Source organism: Geotrypetes seraphini, chromosome 12, assembly GCF_902459505.1.
Source record: "Geotrypetes seraphini chromosome 12, aGeoSer1.1, whole genome shotgun sequence".
Taxonomy (NCBI): domain Eukaryota; kingdom Metazoa; phylum Chordata; class Amphibia; order Gymnophiona; family Dermophiidae; genus Geotrypetes; species Geotrypetes seraphini.
The window spans coordinates 22923885-22951784 of NC_047095.1; the positions used below are offsets into that span (position 1 = coordinate 22923885).

At 44.8% G+C, this 27900-nt stretch overlaps 1 protein-coding gene across 1 annotated transcript in view; it reads right to left on the reverse strand.

Moving 5' to 3' along the window:
* RPL5 (ribosomal protein L5) overlaps positions 1 to 27900 on the reverse strand; it is a 66336-nt gene extending 38436 nt beyond the window's left edge. The window contains exons 1-4 of the mRNA XM_033916346.1: positions 27810 to 27900; positions 24878 to 24947; positions 24670 to 24785; positions 8603 to 8737 (exon numbers count right to left, since the gene is read on the reverse strand). Of these exons, the coding sequence (XP_033772237.1) occupies positions 8603 to 8737; positions 24670 to 24785; positions 24878 to 24947; positions 27810 to 27812 (324 nt within the window). The 5' untranslated portion in view covers positions 27813 to 27900. The remainder of the gene's footprint in view (positions 1 to 8602; positions 8738 to 24669; positions 24786 to 24877; positions 24948 to 27809) is intronic.

The following is a 27900-nucleotide window of genomic DNA, read 5'->3' on the forward strand; positions in this document are numbered from 1 at the left end:
TGTGATGACCTCCCAACGGCTGAGGAAGAGTTGGAGGCGACCTCCGATAGGCTGAGGAAGAGGCAATGATGTTGGGAGACTGGCTATGCCCTGGAGACAAGAGTCAAAAGGGCTGAGATGGTTTTGACGGAGGTAGAGGCTTGGCAGGTTGGTGAGACTGAGAGCGAGCCTGAGTTTGATGTTGTTGCCGAGGTTGGCGCGGCTGCTGTTGAGGTGGGTTGAGAGGTATGGCCGAGAACCTGCGCTGGTAGGAAGACTGCTGTCTATAGGTGCAAGCAGGTGGAGTCTTCTTTTTAGGCTTAATCAGAGTGTCCCACCTGGTCTCATGTGCTGAGAGTTTCTGGGTTGTTGAGTCCAGGGACTCTCCGAAGAGTTCATCACCCAGACAAGGTGCGTTAGCCAGGCGGTCCTGGTGGTTAATGTCTAGGTCAGAGACTCTCAGCCATGCCAAATGGCGCATGGCCACCGCCATGGCAGATGCGTGAGAGGTCAGCTCAAATGAGTCGTAGATGGAGCGAACCATGAATTTCCTGAGTTGGAGGAGGCTGGAAATATGTTGCTGGAAAAGAGGGACCTTACGTTCAGGAAGATATTTCTGTAAGGAGGAGAGCTGGTGCACCAGATGCTTCATGTAGAAGGAGAAGTGGAAGGTGTAGTTGTTGGCTCTATTGGCTAACATGGCATTTTGGAAAAGGCGCTTACCAAATTTATCCATGGTTTTTCCCTCTCTGCCAGGAGGGGTGGAGGCATATACACTGGAACCCTGAGATTTTTTCAAAGTAGATTCCACCAGGAGGGACTCGTGGGGCAATTGAGGTTTGTCAAACCCTGGGATTGGAATAACCTGGTACAAGCTATCCAATTTACGAGGGGCTCCAGGAACCGTGAGGGGAGCTTCCCAGTTTTTATAGAAAGTTTCCCGTAAGATGTCGTGGACGGGCAACTTCAGAAATTCTTTGGGAGGTTGCTCAAAGTCGAGGGCATCGAGGAAAGCCTGAGACTTTTTAGAGTCGGACTCTAAGGGAATGGAAAGAGCTGCTGACATCTCCCTAAGGAATTTGGAGAAAGAGGATTGCTCTGGTTTTGAGACGGTGTCGGTCATTAAGGGTTCTTCATCGGTTGATGAAGCGTCCTCCTCGGTACCGTGAGGGGAGTCTTCCCACAAGTCTAGGTCCCTAACGTCGGGGTGCGTACGTTTGGACATCGGTGTGGAGGGCTCAGCATGGCGGGTCTTTGAAGGAGATTTGCCTGAGCGCATCGAGGCGGTACCAGGTGAGGAAGACCGATGTCGTTCCTGGGACCGGACAGGGTCGGCAACATCACGGGTATGTACTGTAGGTGTTTCTGCCAAGAGCACCGGCATGGAAGTATTAATCGGTACCGAGGGGGTCGACACCGATGGGACAGTGTGAGGCTCGTACCGGTCTCGTACCGGAAGGTGCGGTGCCAGTAACGCCGGCAACAGTTGTTGGAGCTGTTGTTGCAGCTGCTCCTGTAACTGTGTTTGGAGTATGGCCGCGATGCGGTCGTCCAGGGGAGGCACCGGTACCGCTTTTTTCTTCTTCAGTACCATAGGTGCCGCTCTACGCTCCGGCGATGAGGAGGCCGATGATGAGGCACTCACCGAGATCGGAGCGGAGCGTTTGCGGGGCCGGTGCGGTGCCGGGAGGGCCGGTGTCGCAACCGTGGCAGGAGGGCGCTCAAGGGAAGTGGGAGGCTTCTTAGCAGGCTTACCTGGGCCCAACGACCCCGAGGAAGGGTCCGGTGGTGTCGATGTCGTCGGTGCCGACTTTTGTGGTGCCGTCGACGTCACAGCCGGTTCCATGGCAGATCCGGTACCAAACAAAATATTTTGCTGGATCTGCCGATTTTTCAAAGTACGCTTTTTAAGCGTAGCACAGCGGGTGCAGGTGTCAGCCCGATGCTCTGGACCCAAGCACTGGAGGCACCAATTGTGTGGGTCGGTGAGGGAGATCGGGCGTGCACACTGCTGGCACTTCTTAAAACCCGGTTGAGGGGGCATGAAGGGAAACACGGCCTCTGCAAAATCGAATCCGGAGGCCTGTATGGTGGCAACAGGCCCCGCCGGGGCCGGCCTGAAAAAATAATGAAAACTCGACGAGTTTTTTTTTTGAAAACAAAAATAAAGGGAATCCAATAAGAAAAATAGGAAAAAAGTGAGAAAATACGCGAGCGGGAAGGCAAAAATTAGTTTTTCAACGGCCGTTGAAAACACATGCGTCTTCTTTGCTCCGCGGAAACGAAGAAACTGGGGACCACGCACTCCTCCGTCGGGCGGGAAGGCACTCGCGCATGCGCGGTGCGGCCAACTAGAACTTTCTAGTTAAAAAGGTCTGTACCGGGGCTCCGTCGGTGACGTCACCCATGCGTTAAGAATATGCTGCCTGCTTGTCCTGGGATAAAGATTTAACTACTATCCTGGAAACTTCAATGAAAGAGGTAGCTAGGCCAGCTACCTTACTAGTTATAGTTGCCCTGCTACCTGACAAGAATTGGATTTTAAAGTTATATTTAAAAAATAGACAAAGAATTTTTGGGACAGAGAGTTCAAATATTCCCTGACGTGACAAAAGAAACCCACAAACGCAGAAAACAGTTTTTGCTTCTTAAATCTGGGGTTACTATGATACATTCTTATTACAATATCCATGCAAATGTATAGTAAAGTATAAATCTTCTAATTATGTATTCTTTGAACCTTCACAGTTAACGGGCTTTCTCTCCTTGAAGCATCTTGAAGGAGAGATAGTAACAACTTAACCTAAGTAGATTGCTCCTGTGAACCACTTTCAGCTATCCACCTAATTGATAAAATTGTTATTATTTTTCATTTTCACTCAGATCACCATCTTGGATCCTTTATACGGGACTTCAAAATTGATTAAGCAGCAAAATTATTTTTAAATCTTTACTTTAGTTGCTTCCTTGTATATCTGCTGATTGTCTTGATCATACACTGTACAAGAAGTTATTTTTAATAATTTGTTCAATAAAACAATAAATAATTAAAAAAAAAAAAAAAAAAATCACAAGAGGATTGTGAAAAATTGCAAGAGGACCTTGTGAGATCAAGCATCAAAATGGCAGATGACATTTAATGTGAGCAAGTACAAAGTGATGCATGTGGGAAAGAGTGACCCGAACTATAACTATGTGATGCAGGTTCCATGTTAGGAGTCATTGCCCAGGAAAAGGATCTAGATGTCATCATTGAAGATGTGTTGAAATCCTTAGCTCAATGTGCAGCAACAGTGGCTAAGAAAGCAAATAGAATGTTAGGAATTAGCAGGAAAGTAATGGAAAAAGATAAATGTTATAATTCCCTTGTATTGCTCTATGGTACAACTGTACCTCGAATACCGAGTGCAATTCTGGTTGCCCTATCTGAAAAAAGATATAGTGGAATTAGAAAAGATACACAGAAGGGCAATGAAAATGATAAAAGGGATGGGATGATTTCCCTATAAGGAAAGGCTAAAGCGGCTAGGGCTTTTCAGCTTGGAAAAGAGATGGCTCAGGGGTGATATGATAAGAGGTCTATAAAATATTGAGTGAAGTAGAAAGGGTAGATGTGACTCACTTGTTTGTCCAAAAATACTAAAACTAGGAGGCATGTGATGAAGCTAAGTAGTAGATTTAAAACAACCAGAGAAAATATTTCTTCACACATGTTATTAAACTCTGAAATTTGTTGCCGGAAAAAGCGATGAAACCAGTTATGCTGTGGGGTTTAAAAAAAGGTTTGGACAATTTCCTAAAAGAGAAGTCCATAGGCCATTACTGAGATGGCTTGGGGAAATCCACTGCTCATTCCTAGGATAAGCAGCATAAAATCTGTTTTATTATTTGGGATCTAGCTAGATACTTGGGACCTGGGTTGGCCACTGTTGGAAATACTGGGCTTGATGGACCTTCAGTCTATCCCAGTATGGCAATTCTTATGTTATTATTTAAGGAAGTAGCTGCTAACATAAGTTTTATATTTTGATGAATTGCGCAGACACACACAGAATGGCTATAATGCATCATTTTGGACAAAGCTCACAAAATTTAGAGAAGCCAGCTTCAGGCCAATGGCATTAATAAGCTACCCAAGGTTCTTTTAAGTTGCACAATAACAAGCACTTCTGCTTTTGCATCGGTTCGCCATTTATCCTAACAGATACCTACTCTTTCTTGTCAAGGCATAATTGAGAAAGTTTATCATCTTGATAGAAAGTTTTGATCTTTTACTCAATGTCAATTGAAATGATCTTATGCTGTCTTTTTCCAGGTATTGTAAGGACACCTTTGTCGCATTTAAGGCCTTTGGCCTAATTTACCATTCGATACGATACATTATAATTCTACATAGTCTCCTCAATAGTCCAATTGTGTGGGGACAATGTACAATCTGGACCTTTTAAGCATGACTTGCAATTTATAATTTTGCCTTCAGCTCCTCAAGTAATCTGTCATAATTGATGCATTTAAGGCATGAATTGGTTATTTTCCAGTATATCAATGGAGAGGTGAGACTACAAAGAAAATATCAAGATTTAAGGGGGCATGGTTCAAAACTAAACCAGTGCCAGTTACCCCAACAACATCAAAAGACTTAAAAAGTGCAGATGAATAGCTACACAAAATAACCCGAACAACCACCCCATCAAAATCACTCAGCCCACTTTCCTGAGCAAAGCTTGGTCTTTCAGGTACTAATCCTTTAAATCAGGGGTGCCCAATAGGTCGATCGCGATCGACCGGTAGCTCGCCAAGGCAAAGTGAGTCGATCATCCAGGACTCCCTTTGCCTTGGCAATCTATTGGGCCGATCAATCTTCCTCTCCCCGACGTCATTTCTGCCGTCGGAGAGGAAGTTCGGGCCAGCCAATCGCTGCCTGGCTAGGCGGAACTTCCTCTCTGACGGCAGAATTGATGTCGGGGAGAGGAAGATTGATCGGCCCGAAGCAGAGAGAGCATGGTGCGGCGGCAGCTTTGGGGCCTGTTATCCATTGGTGGTGCTTGGGTCCTGTTCCCCGATGGCAGCGGCAGTGGCTTGGGGAAGCGCAGGGAGAAAGAAAGAAAGGGGGCAGGCAGGGAGACATAAGGAAAGAAGAGAAACAGAAAAAAAGAAAGGGGGCATGAAGAGAGAAAGAAAGAAAGGGCAGGGAGAGAGGAAGAAAAAGTTGGGGGAGGGAATGAGGTGTGGAGGAGAGGAAGCATACAGGCTGAAAGAAAGATGCAACCAGAGACTCATGAAATCACCAGACAAGGTAGGAAAAATGATTTTATTTTAAATTTAGTGATCAAAATGTGTCTGAATTTATATCTGCTGTCTATATTTTACAATATGGTCCCCTTTTACTAAACCACAATAATGGTTTTTAGCGCAGGGAGCCTAAGAGCGTCGAGAGCAGCACTGGGCATTCAGCGCAGCTCCCTGCGCTAAAAACTGCTATTGTGGTTTAGTGAAAAGGGAGGGGGGTGGGTATTTGTCTATTTTTGTATGGTTGTTACTGAGGTGACAGTGCATAGAGTCATCTGCGGTCCCTGGAGCATGATCCGGCTGCCTGGCCTCGGGCCGCTGGCCCCAACGTGGCCGGTGAGTGGGTCACAGTGGTCGGGCCCCACACGCGGCCAGGGGGAGTCTCTGGCCCAGATTAGCGAGCCCCATGGCCGGGGGGGGGGGGGGGGGGGCTACAGTACAGGCTGGGAGGTATGTGGAGCTGCAGTACAGACGGCCAGTGGAGGCTTTTGTAGTATTAAGGATTTAAAAAAAGAAAAATTGCCTGGACTCATGTGGGGCTACAGTGCAGGTTGGGAGGTGTGTGGGGCTGCAGTATAGGCGGCCAGTTGCGGCTTTTGCCTGTATGTTCATTTATTGATTTGGTGCAATGGTTTGGGGAACATGAGAGTTGCCCCTGCCGGGTCTGGACGGTGGTCCATCGTGCCTGGCGTGGCGCCCTCTGATCGGGGACCGGTGCCCTGAGACTGGCTCTGCCTGCGTGTTTTCCGTTTCTGCGGGAGCTTGTCTGGCTTTGTTTTGGGTCCGTGGAGGGTGTTTTCCCCTATGGCAGACTCGGGAGAAGCATTCCAATTTTCTGCCGTTCTGGAACTTTCTTTCATCCGTCTCAGGGCACCGGTCCCCGATCAGAGGGCGCCACGCCAGGCACGATGGACCACCGTCCAGACCCGGCAGGGGCAACTCTCATGTTCCCCAAACCATTGCACCAAATCAATAAATGAAAAAAACCCGGAATAAAAATGATAATTAACAATTCTATTCCTACAATGTGCGTTGTGTTTTTTTTTTTTTAATTTTATTGTTGGTAGATCATTTTGACTTGGTCATTTTAAAAGTAGCTCGCGTGTCAAAAAAATATACAATAGGGAAAGTTGTATTATAACACACATAGCACAATTGGGAGAATGCTAGGTAGTGAATGTATTGTGCAAATATGCCTGATTTTTGGTTCAAGCAAATCCTTTTTAAAAAGTTGGAATGAGTGGACACGGAAAAGCAAATCATGAGCTATTACTAGTTAGTCCAGAGATGAAGGGAAGGGTGACATGAAGAGTTTTGTCTGGTCTTCAATTTTTCCAGGATTATAGCGAGCAGAAATTTCATAAGAAAATATGAACAAGCTGCATCATCATCAAGAGTGGAAAAAGTTGCAATAAGAACTTGAAATATTAATTTTTAATCAAAGCACATTGATATCTAATAAGTTGGCCAGTTAGTAGCCAATGGCCTAAAATCTATGTCGCTACATTTTATTAAACTTGAAAAGAATCACCAACAACTAAAATGTCCATTTTGATGGGCCATTTACAAGAGTATGTAAAAGCATGGATGTTGTAACCTGAGTTAGAATGGCAAGACCAACAAGATTAGCTGCACCATGCAATTTCACACCTCTAGTTCATTTGCATATTACACAATAGGATGCCAAAGATGCCCTTTTTTTAACCACTGCATGTATATGTGTGTAAATAATGCATGCTTTTTAGATCTAACTTCTGGCCAAGGCTGGATCAAATATGAAACAGAATGGCTTTTGTAGCAATAAAAATAGACAATGTACAGCTAAGATATTTGCACCAAAAAACTGCCAAAATTTGTATAAACACTAAACTAATATTTCTTTGTGTAATTATATCTTTGCTTCCAGTTAGCAGCAAAGCCACTTAATGCAAAATCCTATGTACATGGCATGAGCCATGACTGCTGGTACAGTTATGATTTGAATCAAAATACAAGTCAGGAGCAATAAGTCAAAGTAGGCATTAAATTTGTTTTATAACATTTTTGCCTACTTTGCTGGCTCATAAAAGGGGAGGTAAACTAATGTTACATTCCAAACTTTGCACATGAAGTTAGTGCCAGGGGTTGTATTAATCCGCAAAATTTCAATTCTCTTGGAGGCTTTGTTGGGCTGTGGTGGCTGGACAAAGTTGCCATTTTGTGTTATGTGGAGCATAATACTCTGAGAGTGCCTACATTTGACAGCTTCTAGGTCTCAAAATCAATAGAGATCCAGCTGAAAAATTTTAAATTATTTCATTTGATGCTCTAGGGAACGATTTTCAATACTGGCTCACTTGACATGGAATGACCCTAAAGTTCAATAAAAGAGAGCAGAAAAAGTGGGTTTTGAAGACCAGGCTCTAAACAGTAACCAATAGTGCAGCACATGACTTACCAGATGTTTTTATGATTGATTGACTCTCCTGTACCTGTGCTGCACTATTGGTTACTATTAAAGTGGGTTTTGAAGACCAGGCTCGTTCTGCTCTCTTTTATTGAATTTTGATGTTTCTTGTGCAGAAGTGACTGTCTCCTCATTGTTCACATTGTTATTTGTACATTTTTTTTAGATTCTTGATATACCACCTGTAGTACAATCAAAGCAGTTTACATATTACCCCTAATGGCCTCACACTCTAGGTTTTTTGTACCTGAGGCAATGAAGAGTTAAGTTATAGCCCATCTATTGCCAAGGTGGATTACAATTTTTTTAAAAAAACATACAAATATCAGAACATAAAAGAATACACACTAAACAAAATATCTGTACTTTGTTTCCTAAAAGAATAGTCTGGAAATCCCAGGAGCCACAGTAGGCATCAAACCTGGTTCCCCAGGTTCTCAAACCACTGCACTAACCATTAGGCAGCTATACTTATTGCTATTCTTAATTTTAAACTAGTCAATACAGAAGTCTTTTCCTCCATTTTTCTAAATTTAAATTTCTTGTTCTTTAGCAATCCCAATGTTTTCATTGGTTCCAGTTTCCATTAGTAAAAACAGTTAATGGAATTACTTTATCTTCAGTTTGCAAGTTTTAAATGCTTCTGAACTTGTAACTCAGAAAACCCAGTTGCAGAAAATCTCTGAGTCACTTATATACATGCAATACACAGTTGCTCAAATTTAACAAACCTCCAGACTGGGATTAATAAGCACCTCCAAAATATGAAGCCAGCAATGTATACAGTAGACATTGTAGGGGAAGAAGAGCACATCATGTTTCCAACTTGCACAAAAAGCAGTGTCACCCGGGCTGAAGCCTTCCAGGTGAGATGCAGCAGGTCCTTACCCTGCGAGCCAGCAGCAGACCAGTACAATACGCTGCAGCATAGTTTGTCAGTCCGACCTTCACACCATATTTGGGTAGTTCATGAGAATAGGCTGCACAGACAATCATATCCCCTTCAATTCGGGCATAGGCAATCTAGAATATCACAAACTTAGGTCAGTATTGCTTAACTCAACAGAAGGTCATGCATATCAATTATTTCCTTTCCAACTCATACTCTGTTAACAAGTGACAATTTATATCAGTGTTGTATGTTATTTTTTCTGGATCACTCAAATTTATTTTCAGGCTCCCATAATCTCTATTGATGCACTGCTGAAATTTCACCCTCAACCTCTGCTTGTCTCTTAAAACCTTCTTGCAGTGCTGGCCTTTAATTAAAGCCCAAAGTACAACGAAGACCCAGGCCTTGATGCACTAGAACAGTGTTCTCAACTCAGTCCTGGATTACTCCCTGGCCAGTCAGGTTTTCAGGATATCCACAATGAATATGCATAAAACAAGTTTGAATACAATGGAGGCAGTGTATGCAAATCAAGTTTATGCATATTCATTGTGAGTATCCTGAAAACCTGACTGGCAAGGGGGTACTCCAGGACCGAGATGAGAAACACTGCACTAGAACACTGAGCTATGCTCCAGTGCAGTGTTCTAATGTTCTGAGCTCCCTTGGAAGAACGGTAGTAGAAAATTAAATAAATAAATAAATAAATAAAGCACGTGCTATAGTAAATTAATGGCATGCATTAAGAGTGTGTACTGCCCAAAAAAAAAAAAAAAAAAAGGGATTATGTACTTACCCTGGTAAGCTCTTTTCCAGTAGATAGGTGTAACAGAGTAGACACCGTAGAGGGAGTGGAAAATATGAAAAAGGATCTGCAAAAGTTAGAGGAATGGTCTAATGCCTGGCAACTAAAATTCAATGCAAAGAAATGCAGAGTAATGCATTTGGGGATTAATAATAGGAAGGAACCGTATATGCTGGGAGGAGAGAAGCTGATATGCACGGACGGGGAGAGGGACCTTGGGGTGATAGTGTCCGAAGATCAAAAGGCGAAAAAACAGTGTGACAAGGCAGTGGCTGCTGCCAGAAGGATTCTGGGCTGTATAAAGAGAGGCGTAGTCAGTAGAAGGAAGAAGGTGTTGATGCCCCTGTACAGGTCATTGGTGAGGCCCCACTTGGAGTATTGTGTTCAGTTTTGGAGACCGTATCTGGCGAAAGACGTAAGAAGACTTGAGGCGGTCCAGAGGAGGGCGACGAAAATGATAGGAGGCTTGCGCCAGAAGACGTATGAGGAGAGACTGGAAGCCCTGAATATGTATACCCTAGAGGAAAGGAGAGACAGGGGAGATATGATTCAGACGTTCAAATACTTAAAGGGTATTAACGTAGAACAAAATCTTTTCCAGAGAAAGGAAAATGGTAAAACCAGAGGACATAATTTGAGGTTGAGGGGTGGTAGATTCAGGGGCAATGTTAGGAAATTCTACTTTACGGAGAGGGTGGTGGATGCCTGGAATGCGCTCCCGAGAGAGGTGGTGGAGAGTAAAACTGTGACTGAGTTCAAAGAAGCGTGGGATGAACACAGAAGATTTAGAATCAGAAAATAATATTAAAGATTGAACTAGGCCAGTTACTGGGCAGACTTGTACGGTCTGTGTCTGTGCATGGCCGTTTGGAGGAGGATGGGCAGGGGAGGGCTTCAATGGCTGGGAGGGTGTAGATGGGCTGGAGTAAGTCTTAACAGAGATTTCGGCAGTTGGAACCCAAGCACAGTACCGGGAAAAGCTTTGGATTCTCGCCCAGAAATAGCTAAGAAGAAAAAAAAAAAAATTTAAATTGAATCAGGTTGGGCAGACTGGATGGACCATTCGGGTCTTTATCTGCCGTCATCTACTATGTTACTATGAGACATTCTAGACTAGGGGTGGGCAACTCCGGTCCTCGAGGGCCGGAATCCAGTTAGGTTTTCAGGATTTCCCCAATGAATATGCATGAGATCTATTTGTATGCACTGCGTTCAATGCATATTCATTTGGGAAATCCTGAAAACCTGACTGAGATTCCGGCCCTCGAGGACCGGAGTTGCTCACCCTAGTCTAGACGATAGGGTTATTTCCCCATACTCGCATGCTCTGCAAAAGGAATCCATTCTGGATTTTTCACTCTGCCTCTGTAGTATTCACTGATCGGTTTACCATCCTCTACAGTCAGAACCCAAGCACCGAGAGGCACCCATCTATGTGAAGCAGAGGCACCTGTAATAACAGGCTAAATAAAGTGTTCTGCTGAAAGTAATGAAACAGAACCATTAACTGCCAACATAGGCTCTAAAGGAACGAAGCACAATTCCCTAAGAAAATGAACATAGAAGTAAATTCTTCCCAACCCTCAAGGGATGAGAGGCTTCCAAGAAGCAGCTTGGAGAAGCATAAACAGACAAACTGTAAACAGACGCAGAAAGCCAGGGCGGGGAGTCTAGAATGTTTCACCTATCTACTGGAAAAGATCTTACCAGGTAAGTACACAATCTCTTTTTCTAGTGCAATAGGTGAGACATTCTAGACCAAGGGTGCCCAAAAGGTCAATTGCGATCAACCAGTTGATCGCAAAGGCAATGTGAGTCGATCGCAGAGCCCATCTCAGGCTCTGCGATAGACTTGCATTGCCTTTGCGTTCTGTTCTCCTTGCTTCACTGACGCCAGGCCAGGCGCATACAAGCGCCGGGCCCACAGCCTCCCCCCCCAATTCTAACGTTAAAAAGGAAGTTATGGGCCAGCCAATCGCTGCCTGGCTGGCCTGGAACTTCCTCTGATGTCAGAATTGATGTTGATGGGGGGGGGAGGGAAAGCTTGTGGGCCCGGTGCTTGTACGCGCCTGGCCTGACCTCGGGGAAGCAAGGCAAAATCGGAGGCAGTGGCTTGGGGGGGCAGGGATACAGACAAACAGACAGAAAGGGGGGCAGGTAGAGAGAAAGACAGAAAGGGGGGAGGGAGAGAGACAGACAGACAGACTGAAAGGGGGGGCAGGGAGAGAGAAAGACAGAAAGAAAGTGGGGAAGGGAGAGAGGAAGAAAAAGTTTGACTTATGGAGGGACTGGAATGAGGTCTGGAAGAGAGGAAGCATGCATGAGGCAGAAAGAAAGAAATATTGGATTTACAGTCAGAAGAAGGAAGTGCAACCAGAGACTCATTAAATGATTTTATTTTAAATTTAGTGATCAAAATGTGTCCGTTTTGAGAATTTATATCTGCTGTATATATTTTGCACTGTGGCCCCATTTTACTAAACCGCGATAGCGTTTTTTAGCACAGGGAGCCTATGAGCGTCAGGAGCAGCGCAGGAGGCATTCAGCGCAGCTCCCTGTGCTAAAAAACGCTATCGCGGTTTAGTAAAAGGGGAGGGGGTATATTTGTCTATTTTTGTATAGTTGTTACCGAGGTGACATCATATTTTAAAGTCATCTGGCTTGACTTCTTTGAAAAAAAAACCCCGAATATAAATAATTAACATTTTCTCCACATACAGTGTGCTTTATGTTTTTTTAAATTTTATTGTTGGTAGATCATTTTGACTTGGTTATTTTAAAAGAGTGGGAACCCCTGTTCTAGACAGTAGGGAGGTACAAAAGCAGTCCCCCCAAACAGCTAGGGTGAGCTTGTTGCACCGGCCCCTACAACCAAGGATTTGAAGGCCAAGCCCTGCTTTGCAGCAACATCCACTCTGTAAAACTTGGAAATGTGGGAAGAAAAAAACCATGTTGCTGCCCTGCTAATTTCCTTAGGAGGGACAGATCTAGCTTTGGACCATGAAGAAGCCCACTCCTGGTAGAAAGTGCCTTGACGGAAACAGGGGACTGTTTCTCAAAAAGAATGTAGGCTGACAAAATGACCCTTTGGATCTATCTGGATATCTGGGCCCTAGAAACAGGAACACCCCGCTTAATTGAAAGGGTCAGCACAAACAGATGGTCAGAGAGGCGAAACTCGTGAGTGACCTCCCATCCATGCAGAAGAAACCTGCGTACATCAAGAGGCTACAACAGGCGGTCTTGAGTCGAGGAACCTGTTGGCAGAAAGGCAGGCAAACACACTGCCCGAGCAAAATTAAAAGCCAAAACAACGGCCTAGAGCAGGGGTATCAAAGTCCCTCCTCGAGGGCCGCAATCCAGTCGGGTTTTCAGGATTTCCCCAATGAATAAGCATTAGATCTATTTGCAAGCATTGCTTTCATTGTATGCTAATAGATCTCATGCATATTCATTGGGGAAATCCTGAAAACCCGACTGGATTGCGGCCCTCAAGGACCGACTTTGACACCTGTGGCCTAGAGCATCAAATCCAGAGAAGCATCTGAAAGAAGGCTAAAGAGAGCCTAGATAAAGTTAGACAGCACCAGGCAAATGTCCGAGGCAGAGATAGGATGCACAACCAGCCTTCTGACAGGATGAATCCTTTACAAGAATTGAGCGACATCAGGATGAGCTGCCAGAGGACCAACTGTCCCAGAATCTAAGTAAGAGAGCCCGGAAGAGCAAAAGCTCCGGAACTGGCATGGTAACTGGACCCTGCGTGAAAGGGTCCAAAGAAGAGCTCAGCCCAAAGGTTGCGACCCAAATGCCTGAACGAACTACCTGAAGCCATCAGCATAATGCGGCCAAGAAGAGCCAAAATCCTCTGAAGGACATAGTTGACCAAAAGTCCAGGAGAAAAAAGAGAGGAAAAACCTCCTGCTGCCAGAACTACACCAGCACGTCGAGCCATCTGCTTCTGGGCTCGGAACTGCGACAGAAGAAGTAAAGCACCTTCCTGTATCATGAAGTGGCCAAGAGATCGATGTGGGGACTCCCCCAGTACTCCAAAATCATCAGAAATGCCTGTGGTAACTGGATCCAGAGACCGTCCGTTGAGGAGGTCTGCTTGCACGTTATCCACTCTTTCCACATGTGCTGTTGTCAGCACCAGAAGACATTCTGCCCCGGAAAAAGAAGGTGGGCTTCCTGAGCCAGAGGAGCGCTCTTGGTCCCTCCCTGGTGATTGACATAGTCTACTGCCGTCGCATAGTCGGAGAAGACCTTGATCGCTCGGTCCTCTTGAGTCTTCTGCAACCTCATCTGAGCCAAACAAATTGGACCACTTTCTCTGTGAGTGTTGTCCCTGAACAGGACAACGATTGAAATGAGCACCCCAGCCCCAAAGGCTGGCATCTGCCATCACCATGATCCAGGAGACAATAAGGAGCGGTATGCCCTTGCAAAGGGATTGTGGGCGAATCCACCAGTCCATGCTTACCCAAGCCTCTAGAGGCCACAGCAGACAAATCTACAAGGCATCTTGTTGTGGCGACCAGTGAGAGAGTAATGCATGCTGGAGGACACATATGTGCCCTCGCCTAAGAAACCACATCCAGTGTGACAACCATGGAGCCTAGAACTTAAAGATAATCCTATGCCGAATGAGCCAGCCGCTCCAAAAATGCAGAAATCTGGACACACAATTTCTGTCTGTGAGTCTCGGACAGGTAGACACAGCCCGCAGCTGTATAGAAGAGGACTCCCAAGTATGCCAATGACTGCGTGGCCTGCAGAGGACTTTCTGAGGATGACAATGCAGCCCAAGTCCTCCACCATCTGCTCCACTGTGTGATGTCCCTTTGCCAATGAGAGAGCTCTGATCAACCAGTCATCTAGATAAGGGTAAACTTGCAAACCCATCTTCCTCAGGTAACTACCACCACCACAATCACCTTGGTGAAGGTCTGAGGCGCTATCGCCAGCCCAAAAGGCAGGACCGAAAACTGGTAATGCTGCTCCAGAACATGAAACCGCAGAAGCTTGCGGTGGGACGGAAATATGGGAATGTGTAAGTACCCCTCCGTAAGATCCAGGGAGGCCAGAAATTCCCTTGGAGAAATTGCTGCAAATGATTGACTGCATGATCTCCATTCGGAAGTGGGGAATCCTGAGAGCCGCATTCACGTGCTGAAGATCCATAATAGGCCTTCAATCTTCCGAGCCTTTCTTTGGCATGATAAAGTATACAAAGTAGCTGCCTGAGCCCAAGAGGTCGTGTAACACCAGCTCTCTAGCTTGAATATCCAGAAAACACAGAACAGCAATCTAGACTCTGAGCGCCTTGTCCAGTCTGGACAGAGAATCCATGAATCAATCTGACAGAGGCTGGGCAAATTCCAGCTTGTATCCTGATTGAATAAATGTCCAAGACCCACTGATCTGCTGTAATGTGCATCTAGTCAGGCAGAAACTCCAAGAGCCGGCCCCCTATCTGCAGAGGGGCATTCGGCATCCTGGTGTCTTTCTGGCAGGGTGGGCAGTACAGGCGGTGGAAGATTGGGAATGCCTGTAGCCCGCATACCAACCTCGGAAGTTCTGGGAAAATCTCTGCGACATGGAATATGCATACTGTTTGGAGCCCCCAAAATTAGAACACCCAGAACCCCTGGAGGGTCTGGGTCTACTATCAGGCAGGGTCTTTTGGCAAAGGTCCAATAACGAATCCATGAGGACATCCAGGCCTTTGCCAAACAATAACTGCCCCTTAAAAGACAGCCCTGCTAAAGTCACCCTGGAAGTGGAATCACCAGCCCACTGTCCGACCCAGAACATTCAGCTGGCCAAAATGGAGTATGCCAACACTTTTGCCAGAACTTTAAAAAGGCTATTAAAGGTATCCACTATATAATCCATTCCAGCCATCAGCAGTTGAGGAGGAGGCTTCCCTGCATCAGTCTCTAGCATGTGCAGCCGAGGCAGGCATGTGCAACAAAAGACATCTCACCACAGCAGCTTTGATGCCCAAATTGGATGTTTCAAAAAGTTTCCTGAGGACCACATCCACACAGCAGTCTTGCATATCTTTCAACAAAATTCCTCCATCTCTGGGAAGAGAGGTGTGCCGAGTCACTTGTGCCACCAAGGAATCCACCTTGGGCTGCCCCCCAAACTGCCGACACTCCTGTGCCTCTCTAGCACTCTTCAAAGTTCCTTCCAAAGAGTCAAACTGCTCAGAGACCATAAAACTCATATCTGGATACCAGGGAAAGGTTGCAGAGTGCAAGTGCCTACTACAAAGCCAGGGAGAAGAAAAAGCAGATGGAGCCGGCTGAGTCACTAAGTTCAATTCCTTGCAAAGATTCAGCAGGAAGATAATGCAGAGGTGCAAACTTAATTAAGCGCAAGACAGTAGGATCATCACCAGGATCTGGATCCCACAAAGGATCCGTGAATCCAGCACAAAGGCCCAGATTCTCTCAATCTTTGAAGAGCTGCACTGTCAAACAATGGATCAGAAAGGTCAGGATCAACATCCGGATCCCCCAAATCATGAGCAGGCAGAACAGCCGCCGGATCAGGCAGAGGCGAGGATACGCCCGAAGGCACCACCCCACCCAAAAATGTCCTGGGGGGAAAGAAGACTGCTCAGGAGAAGGTATCCGGCTCCTTGAGCATAGATGACTTAAATTTGTGTGTCTTAGGCTGCGGAGGATCCGCAGCTAGGCTGACCAAAGAACCAGCCATGTCTAGCCCCGAAAGTAATGGAGGCTGCCCTGCCAGGCTAGCTGAGCATCTGATCACCTGCTTCTGTGGAGGGAAAGCTAAACCGGTCACTACAGCCCCCTCCCCCAGCTGTGCCACGTAAAAGTGCTAATTTGCGCAATCCTGACATGAGATCACAAGTAGACCCCAATACTCCATCCCAGCAGTTTTCCAGACAAAAATCAAAATTTTGAAGAAGCAGGAAGAAAAAAAGATAGCTAAAAATCCAAGATGGTCACCAGTACCAGATTTGTGCCAAAAACGCAATATTTTTTACTTCCCAAAGTTCAAAAACGGCGATTTTAGGATTTTTCAGGAGGGGGAATATGCAGAAACTCAGAAAACCTCACTTTTAAACTTTCTCCAACACCTCTCACAAGCCGTCAGCTCCTTGTACTCACTGTGACCTGATAGAGCTGTGTGCAAGTGGAGTCCAGTGTTTCTCAGTAGCTAGAAGAATTCACTGCCACAATGCTGGGATTGCTCTCACAAAGCTGATCTTCAGGCTTCCAGTTAGTCTCCACTGTCTAGCTATACTTCCACCCCAGCAAACCACTGGATGCGCACCAGGCCGGGCAGAGGTGCAAAAACGCAGGCGGAAGCTGTGGAACAACGCTGAGCCCCTTAAGCATATCTAACAGTCTGCACTTGACTCCTGCTTAACAGGAGGCGAGACAGCCCTGAGCTCCAAGGAAAGCTATGCAGACTGGCTAACAGTCTCCAAAAAGGGAGTGGCCTGTTGGCTACAGTCCTGTGAAATCTCAAGCAGGCAAAGCTCTAAAATTACTTCAAACACAAAATTATCCAAAAAGCGGACATTACGTTGAATTTAAAACAATAAAATGGGGAGAGCAGAACACATACAACTGCAGACATGTTTGCAGAAGGAAAGACTGTAGAGGCCACTAAACCGATCAGTGAAGTACTACAGAGGCAGAGTGAAAAATCCAGTGGATTCCTTCTGTAGAGAATGCAAATATGAGGAAATAACCCTATTGTCTAGAATGTCTCACCTTATTGCACTGGAACAAGCATTACCACAGTTAAAAAAAAAAAAAAAAAAATCTATATGGTGCAGTAAATAAAATGTTTCTTTCCCTGACAGAACATGAACTCAGTTACAGACAGGAAGGGAGATCAATTCTCCTATTCCTTATTCTCCTCCTTACGCTCCCAAAAAATGCTCTGGTGTCCCAGTGGGACTTGGACTCCATGACCCCCCCCTCCCCAATGCTCCACACTCCTCCAACCTCATAAATATCCCTGGCTCTTTGTAGCCCGTTCCTGAGAAAAATAGGCTTGGGTCTAAGCATTCCCATTCAGAACCCTGTAACTCTTCTATCCCAACCTCACCCCAGTACCTTCAACACTGGGAGACAGGAGAAATGCTTACTTGACGTATCCTGAGGACGAACGAGTGGCTACAGGGATGGTGCCGGGATATGAACTTCGGATTCCTAAACCATGGGGAAGCACTACAAGGACTTCAGGGACCAGACGGACTCCATCTGACCAGTAGGGGTAAGAATGTCTTCGGACACCGACTAGCCCGCCTGATTCACAGGGCTTTAAACTAGGTAAGTCGGGGGAGGGTACCCATTCACATATTAGTGCAGAAAGGAATTATCCTGATGAGGTGAGTCGAAACTCCGCTTCCATGTCCAAGGTAAGTACCCACATTGCAAACAGTTCTTTGGGAGTCACACCGACTCGGGTAGGATACGCCTCACAGGGACTTAGCAAACACAAGATATGGAGGGCCATGTATGTCAATGCACACAGTTTAGGTAACAAAATTCTAGAATTGGAGGCTGAAATAAGGAATGCCGACCTAGATGTGGTGGCAATATCTGAAACTTGGTTCACGGACTCACATGGGTGGGATATGGCTATACCGGGCTACAATCTACTTCGTCAGGACAGAGAGGACAGGTTAGGAGGGGGGGGGTAGCTCTATACATTAAAGAGGACATCAAAACCACCAGGATCACAGATGTCAAGTACACCGGGGAGTCCCTCTGGGTAAACCTGGCAAGAGGCAGAGAAAAAATGCCTGTATCTAGATGTGGTATACAGACCCCCAAGACAACTGGAAGACATGGACACAGAATTAATTGAAGACATAGAGAATATCACTCTACGAGGAGAAGCTGTACTGCTAGGGGACTTCAATATGCCTGATGCAGACTGGAACTCATTTTCAGCGACAACCAGCGGTAGCAGGAGGCTCTTAACCTCCATAAAGGGAGCACGTCTCAAACAAATGGTAACGGAGCCCACTAGGGCCCAGGCGATCCTCGACCTGGTACTCACCAACGGGGAAAGCGTCTCAGAGGTCTCAGTAGGAGATACGCTAGCCTCCAGCGACCACAACATAGTATGGTTCAACCTTAGGAAAGGCTTCCCTAGATCAAACACGAAAACAAAGGTACTCAATTTCCGGGGCACAGACTTCGCACGCATGGGAGATTTCGTCCATCAGACGCTGCAGGACCAAGCGGAGACCGATGATGTAGAAGCTAAGTGGTTAACACTGAAATCAACCATACATGAAGCAACTAGCCGCTTCATAAAATCAGTAAATAAACGACAAAGAAACAATAAACCCCAATGGTTCACCGCAGAGATCTCGCACCTCATTAAGGAGAAGAAAAAAGCGTTTCTCTCCTACAAGCGCATGGAGAAAAGAGAGGCAAAAGTAGAATATAGGACCAGGTCTACAGCGGTCAAAATGGCAGTTAGGGAGGCAAAACTTCGAGTGGAAGAAATTCTGGCAAAAAACATTAAAAAGGGGGACAAATCCTTCTTCAGGTATATTAGTGACAGAAAAAGGAACACAGGCGGGATAGTACGCCTTAGAAGACCGGACGGAAGTTACGTGGAAGCAGATTCCGATAAAGCCGAACTACTGAATGAATACTTATGCTCAGTCTTCACCTGTGAGGCACCGGGACACGGTCCGCAGTTGAAGGCAACACAAAGCACAGAAGACCCGTTTCAGAATTTTGAGTTCACACCAGGTGAAGTTTACAGTGAACTGGCAAGACTCAAGGTGAACAAAGCCATGGGACCAGACAATTTGCACCTAAGAGTGCTCAGAGAATTGAGCGATGTCCTGGCGAAACCGTTGGCTGAGCTATTCAATCTCTCCCTAAGTAAGGGGAAAGTTCCCCTGGACTGGAAATTAGCTAATGTCGTTCCTCTGCATAAAAAGGGTTGCAGGGCAGAGGCTGCGAATTATAGACCGGTGAGTCTCACATCAATAGTGTGCAAACTCATGGAAACACTAATTAAAAGCAAATTGGACACGATCTTGAATGAAGGGAATCTTCGGGATCCCAGTCAGCATGGATTCACCAAGGGTAGGTCCTGCCAATCCAATCTCATCAGCTTCTTTGACTGGGTAACAAGAAAGTTGGACTTGGGAGAGTCTTTGGACGTCGTGTACCTGGACTTCAGTAAAGCTTTTGACAGTGTCCCACACCGCAGGCTGCTAAGCAAGATGAAATCGATGGGGTTAGGAGAGACACTAACTGCATGGGTCAATGATTGGCTGAGTGGCAGACTTCAGAGGGTGGTGGTTAATGGTACCCTCTCTAAAACATCAGAGTGACCAGTGGAGTGCCGCAGGGCTCGGTCCTGGGTCCACTCCTTTTCAACATATTCATAGGGGATCTGACTCAAGGGCTTCAAGGTAAAATAACACTATTCGCTGATGACGCCAAACTATGTAATATAGTAAGTGAATACAGTTTACAGAATTATATGGCGCAGGACCTGCTTACATTGGAAAGTTGGTCCTCAACCTGGCAGCTAGGCTTCAATGCTAAGAAATGTAAGGTCATGCACCTCGGAAGCGGAAATCCATGCAGGACGTACTTCTTGAACGGAGAAACTTTAACTAGGACTTCAGCAGAACGAGATTTAGGAGTAATCATCAGTGCAGACATGAAAACTGCCAATCAAGTGGAGAAGGCTTCATCTAAGGCAAGGCAGATATTGGGTTGTATCAATAGAAGTTTCGTCAGCCGAAAGCCTGAAGTCATAATGCTGTTGTACAGGGCCATGGTGAGACCTCATCTGGAGTACTGTGTGCAATTCTGGAGGCCACATTACAGTAAAGATGTGCGCAGAATTGAATCGGTTCAACGGACGGCCACCAGGATGATCTCGGGGCTCAAGGGTCTCTCGTACGAAGAGAGACTGAACAAATTGCAGCTCTACACTCTCGAGGAACGTAGGGAGAGGGGAGACATGATCGAAACATTTAAGTACCTCACGGGACGTGTCGAAGTGGAAGATGATATTTTCTTTCTCAAGGGACCCTCGGCCACAAGAGGGCACCCGCTCAAACTCGGGGGCGGAAAATTTCATGGCGACACCAGAAAGTATTTCTTCACAGAGAGAGTGGTTGATCATTGGAACAAGCTTCCAGTGCAGGTGATCGAGGCAGACAGCGTGCCAGACTTTAAGAATAAATGGGATACCCATGTGGGATCCCTACGAGGGTCAAGATAAGGAAATTGGGTCATTAGGGCATAGACAGGGGTGGGTAAGCAGAGTGGGCAGACTTGATGGGCTGTAGCCCTTTTCTGCCGTCATCTTCTATGTTTCTATGTTTCCTCCGAATAGCTGTCTTGAAACATAGTCCCATAAGGTCTCTCTCAACACTGGAAGTGCATTAGAATGTCCAGCATATTTTTGAGGAAGAGGGGGTGCAAGTAGCCACCAGCGATACTTGTGAGATTGGGAGGTATGTAGAGAGTCAGGCAGAGAGGGGTGTTGGGAAGTTATGGGTACTATGTGGAGTGCCAGGAATCGGGGAACAATGGGCTACCAGATCTCAGGTCATCAGAGGCTAAGTGCCATATTTCATCTCAGATGACCTCTTTTCTCCTATGGTGGATCATTCCTGCAGTCCAGAGCTAGCACTAGTGCAAAAACACAGTGTTAAGTGATGAGCAAACAACTGCATAGGTCCCTATTGATTCAGGAGTAATGCATCGAATATCAATTTTGCATGCCCACTGCACTCACTATTCTTTAACAAAGTGGTTTTACCCATGATGTTTCCGCATCAGAAGACTGGAACAGGAAACTTGGGAGTACAGTAATCTGTTGCACTAAAAGCATACTGCAGATAAACTCCTCAGAGCCGACTGCTTCCCTAACCCACAGAAGCACACTTACCTATCACTAAAAACACTACACTTGGAAAGACAGGATTCCCCCTCCTCCCCAAAACCTATAAAGATTCTCACCTATGTTTTAACAACAGTACATTCACTATCTTGATATTTGGAAAGACCATTAAATCAGGGCGGCCTACAACAACAAAAAACCCACAAAAACCAAACACTGTGGCCAGCGAGATAGAAGCAATGGGATATAAAAAAGCCAATGGCCCAAGGTCACAGTGAGCTTCAATGGCAGAAGAAGTATTTCAACTCATGTCTTATATTTCCCCAATCCATTACTGTAACCACTAGGCAATCTGTTTTTTTAGGTGTTTTTTCCTGACCAAAAAGCTTGTGCACTGAGTTTCTGGTATCAAACACAATAACATTTAAAGGAACTTAAAAAAAAAAAATAAATCATATTTTGTAGCATATCTGCTTTCAATGATATCATGTGCCTGTCTCAAAACATCATACTACAAAATCTTTATATTGCTGTTTTAACAAGGTGATGCTAAAAACCCCAACTTTTCCACAGATCTAGGTAATATCAGCTCATAATCAGATTTTTTGACAGTGGTTTGCTTACCTTTATACGCCTGCACCAGTGCTTATCACAATTAATATGTATGAACTAGTCATAATATATGCTAACCTCTCCCATTCATATTCATTGTGGTAGGTGTGCCTTCAAGAGAAGATTGAGAAGTACTGTCCTACACCATATACTTTAATATAAACTGAGATTTTGGGGCAAAAAAAAAAAAAAATGGCCCACAAATGAGGGTCTGTTTATATTTGGGTCAGCGCCCCCCCCTCCGCAACGACATGTTGCAGGCCTCCCCTGGGCCTGTTTTAAGCCTTGTTGGTCCAGCGGTGGGCTAAGACAGAAGGTAATCCTCCCGCCTTCTGTCCTGGCTCACACATTCCACCTCTCAACTGCCTCCTCAGACTTAATCCCCCCCACTAACTTTAAAGCCTTGGTGGTCCAGCAGTTAAATGGGGTAGAAGCGATCTTCCTACACTCCTGCCCCGTGCAGAACCGCTATGTGAATGGTTACCACAAGTTTTCGCGGCAACCTTGTGAGTTTCCAGTCTCACAAGGTTGCTACAAGAATGCGCAGCAGTCATTCAGACAGCAGCTCTGTACGGGGCAGGAGAGTAGGAAGATTGCTGCCGTCCCAGTTCACTGCAAGACCTCAAGGGCTTTAAAGGTAGGTTTTTAAAAAAAGTTTGGAAGGTGGGCTGTGTCAGAGTCTGCCAGAAGAGGGGACGGGAGGGATCCCACCTGTCCCGGACCATCTCTGGACCACTAAGACTTAACGGCAGGCCTGGGGGAGGCCTGGAAAGCATCAGGAGGGGGCTGGATGCAGAGCCTAGGAAGGCAGGGGAGGGAGAGAGGGGGGCTGGATGCAAATCCTGGCAGGGCAAGTCATTTGAATATAACCCTCAGGTTTATATTCAAATCAAACCTTTTCCTCTTTTGGGGGAAAAAAGTCACCTTGGTTTTATATTTGAGTGTATACAGTATATTCTCTGAAATATTTATATAACACTCTTTCACTAGAGCAGTGCATTTCAACCCAATCTTTGGGGCCCACCTAACCAAATGAGTTTTCAGGATAGCCATGAATATGCATGAGAGATTTTCATACAGAGAAGGAAGTGCATATATCATGCATATTCATGGATAGCCTAAAAACCCAACTGGTTAGGTGGACCCTGAGGATAAGGTTGAAAAATACTGCCTTAGGCAAGTCAACATGGCAAGAAACACGAGAATCTCCTTTAATCTCTATTTTTTTTTTTTAAGGTAACTAATGCAGAATCTTTCATGTGTTTCGTATATTTGAATGGCTGTTTTATCATTTACTTATTATATGAAATCAAGTCACTTTTTGTTGTATTAAGTATTGGCATTAGTGGTATACTAAAAATACTTTTTTTGGAACGAAGGTTCCAGTGCTCAAAAGCTTTCTGTGCCAGTAAGGTTCATTAAAGCAGTCTTACTGACATGGAAGTTCTCCTCCTGATGATCAAAAGGGCTCTCTGTGGCTGCTAACAATCCTCATAGCAGCCACTGAGAACCCTAAGCAAATGCACTACAAGGAGCTCATTAATATTCTAATGAGCACTCCTTGTGATGCATAGTCCTGTAAAAGAAAATCTCTCCCAATATAGCATTTTTTTACCGTGTTGTCAGATCACTGTGCATCCTGCCCTCAGTGGGGATGGGGAATAGAAATACCCTCTTTAGCCTATTGTCTAGATCAATTCCATTATTGAGATGCACTTTCCAAAAGAGTAATCAATGTCATCAAAAGTAATAATCCATAAAAATACAGTTGTCTGGGTGCTAAGTGGGTCAGCTGACAACACTACAGCAGAGGAACATCGGCAGTATTTCACAATCTTTGCATAAACTCTCTCAATCTGACAGTGCCTTTCTCATTATTGCGTACCCTAAAGCATACAGCATTTTGAATCTTAGCTTCACTCCTGAAGGGAGATTCCATTGCTAAAGTACTGACATTAATTTCTACTCCTGGGGAATTTTAACAAAAAAAGAAATTCTGCATACTTTATCAAAATAAATAAATTACAGTATTAAATAAATCCTTAATTTAAAATGCAACACACTGAAGTTATTCAAAGTGCTTAAAAGTTTATGTGCAGAATTCCCCCAGGCCTGGTGTCCCCTTTTCTCCCACCAAAGGCTCAGAAACCTCAGTATCTACCCTTCAATCCTTAACCCCATCTAGGCTCCCACCCAGGCGTGGTCCCACTCCAAATCTAACCACAGCTCTTACTTCCTCAGCCTCATCCCCTCAACTCATTCTCTTTCTTCAGTTATTTTTCTAGCTTCAACTCCATTGCCACTCTTCTCCACACCAATACTTGATACTCTGTGCTCATCCTTGCCCCATGTCATACATTCTCTTTCTTCCTCTCAATCTCACTAGCAGATCATGCTCTTTCCATCAAGTTCCAACCTACTCTTGCTACACAACTCCAAAGGCTTTGACCCACCTCTGTCTTACTTCCATTGGATTCCTGGACCAGAATCTCTGGCCACTTCCATAGAGCCTTGGATAACTGTTATAGCAACATCCTATTGGTCTCAACGCAGACACTGTTATCATGCTCTTGCCTGATCTCAACTCTTGGCACTGCCCTTCCTGCTCTAGTGCTAACTGGGGCTGCAGCTTCTTTCCCTCTCATATAATCCAGGCAAACTCTATGCCAAATCTTCAAATTCTGTGTGAAAATAGAATTTCTGCATAGAATTGCCCCAAGGAGTAAACTTCATGGCCCAGAGAAGTCAACCACTCACCTGACAGATGATGTCCCTGTTGGTAATACGTACAATCATCCTGTACTTAGGAGTGTTGTACTTATTTTTATCCTGAATCACCAGACGCTTGCGGGCATAGTAGTCCGTTTTCCCCTCTAGCAAATACAAGAGAAAGTTATTACATTTAAAATTTCTCTTAAAGAAAAAAACAAACCAAAAACTATACAAATAGATTTCTCTCACTTACCTCTCCTTCGCCGGAATTTCACCTGGTACCTCTTGAAATAAGCCTTGTTCTTTACAACTTTGACGAACCCCTGAATCAAAGTCACATTGTTTTTATCCAACAATTTTTTAAAGTGTTGCTATGCAATATATAAGTAAAACTAAACAGAAATTACATAACAACAGCAATTGTACAAAAAATTGACTTATTTTCCTAAATATCATGTAACCTATATACAGGGCTAACAGCCTTACAAATCAGTGTCAAATATACTAGTAGGTTCTTCATAAAACTGCATGCATTTTCACTTAAGATATCAAACTACTAGCACTATATTAAGCAACAGTAGTACTGAGGTTATTCAGCAATAATCACAAATAATAGGGAATCAGAAATATCCCTATAACACCCTATTAGAATTTAAGTGTTTATAAGATCCTCAGAAACACCACTTAAAAAGAGTTCAAATGATTTTCATTACACTAAGGGCTCCTTTTACAAAGGTGCGATAGCGGTTTAATGCGCATAATACCGCCAGATGCGCTACCGTCTCCTCTTGAGCAGGCAGTAGTTTTGGGATTAGCGCGTGATTAAACGTCACGCACGTTAAAACCGCTACTGTGGCTTCATAAAAGGAGCCCTAAGCTTTAAGTGTTAAATCGTCATCGGATCGCAAAGCTTTTTATATAAATATGTTTAATTCATTTTTAAATAATTTATAATACTAAATATTAAGGAAATATAATCAATCGTCTTTCACTATTTCATATAATATCGTTTGTATTAGCTATTACTTAGCTTTATTCTTGTGGTCTACGTCAGGAACAGCACTGGGTGGAAACGTCAGTGTGTCTTATAGAACAAAGATACAAATTTTGAACCCTCCCCCCCGTACATTTTTAAAACTTCCCCCTTCGTAGCTTTTTTAAATAGATCCATGGATTCCCTTACCTTTATAAACCGCTTTTTTAAACGAACCCCCCCCCCCAAAAACACATAAAAAAAAAAAAGGTCCGGTGGGGGTCCTGCCTGCCTGCCCTGTCCCAGCCAACCACTAGACCACCAGAGGGGGGACAAGTTGCAGAGCCTGGCAGGGAGGGGGGACAGGGTGCAGAGCTTGGCAAGGAGTGTGGGTTTGGGTCCAGAGCCTGGCAGGGAGAATTTGTGTAAGAATATATTTTTCTTGTTTTCCACCTCTAAATCTAGGGTGCATCTTATGGAGCAAAAAATACAGTATTTAGTATTATAAATTATTTAAAAGTGAATTAAATGTATTTATATAAATAGCTTTGCGATCTGATGACGATTTAACACTTAAAGCTTAGTGTAATGAAAATCATTTGAACGCTAAGTGGTGTTTCTGAGGATCATATAAACACTTAAATTCTAATAGGGTGCATTTTCACTTAGACACAAAATAGATCCAGAATTAAGTATTTTTGGGCACAACTACTTAAGCTGACCTACTTGATCAGCTGTGCATAAAGAGATACCAATAGCCAGATTAAGAATTTCTCAAGGAGGAAGCCCTCTTTAAAAGTTATTGGATATATTAAGATGACCATTACCAGTAAATATAAGATAGAAATCATACTCAACACCTTTTGCTTATGAACAAGGTTCATTAACTTTCATGGGATGTGAAAAACTAATGCCACAGCTATATCTCAACTGTTACCAAGCCAGGAAGTGGAAGGAACCTACAGAGTATCTAGCTCCCCCCAAAATCAGCAATTGCAATTTTTAATATACATTTTGCATAAGTAGGGAATCTTCAAAATAATACTTGTCTCAGAATTGTCAAAAGGAGGAACAAGGCCATAGTGAAAGCTAGAAAAATGCTAGCATATGCAAAGGGAAACAGAACCAACAGTAAAAGGCTCTATTCTAGGCTCTATAATAAGTTGACGGAATACTCCTATCCATATCTTTAAAAAAGCCCAACACAATAGGAAGAGAGACTGACAAAATGATGCAATATCTGCATCACAAAGGTTATAAAAGAATAGAAAGTCAAAACAAGAGAGTATGATATAGCCAACTCAAAAGCACAAATGATGCTGAAACTTTTAACCATTTTTTCAATGGAAAAGATCCAGCACAAACTTATTCAAGCATCACATTACAAAATATTTATTCTTATAAGGGTTGATGGATTTATTTTCATAATGCTGTTGATAGGGGTAAAGCTATCTAAAATTATTTTAAGAAAGTCAACAGAGGAGCCAAATAGCCTGGGGGCTCACGGTATAACAACGAGGCATATTAAAATAGACCTAGTGGACTCTGTCATAGATTGTTTCCCCAATACGTCTATGACAAATTTCACTTTTGGAAACATGAGACACAATCGGAGTGCGTTTGATGTTTTAACGTCCTTACTGATCGGAACAAGAAACACTTTTGGAACGCGGAGCCCGAATATGAAGTTACCAATTAACTATAGCCTACTACTTTTAACATTTCTATAGACCTAGAAACAACCAAACCTCTAAGAGAAAATCCTCCGGAACCCTCCCCCCCCCTCAGCTCAGGGAAGACCCCGAATACAAACAGTGGCCCGTAAACGGCGCCCCTCCCCCACCCAGGAGTCCAGGAAGTTCCAAAAAGGGGGCCAGCGAGGTTCAATATGGCGGTAGCGTTCACCCCCGGTCCCCTGCCACTAGAAAGCTGTTTACTCCACCAACCCAGCGCTCAGGAGCTGTGAACGAGAGTAGGACAGAGAAACCCAGAGCGCACGCACAGCTCAGCTGTAAGGGCCAGACGAGGGGGGAGAGGAAAGGAGGGGAGGCAGCGCCATTAGGCCACGCTGGAAGAGACTGAATGCAGCCTCTCTACCCCAATCTAACGCCATCCGTGACTTGTTGGCCGCTCCGGCACATGCCAGCGGACGCAATGTGGCGAGCAACTGCCTTTGAATGCATTGGCGCGCAGATGGAAACTCGTTGCTCACCATCGGGCTGTTTTTTCGTCCCGCCTCTGCTAGGACTGGAAAGTCTCAGCACCTACGTCGGGACGCCACAGCACCGGGAAAAGGCCGTACA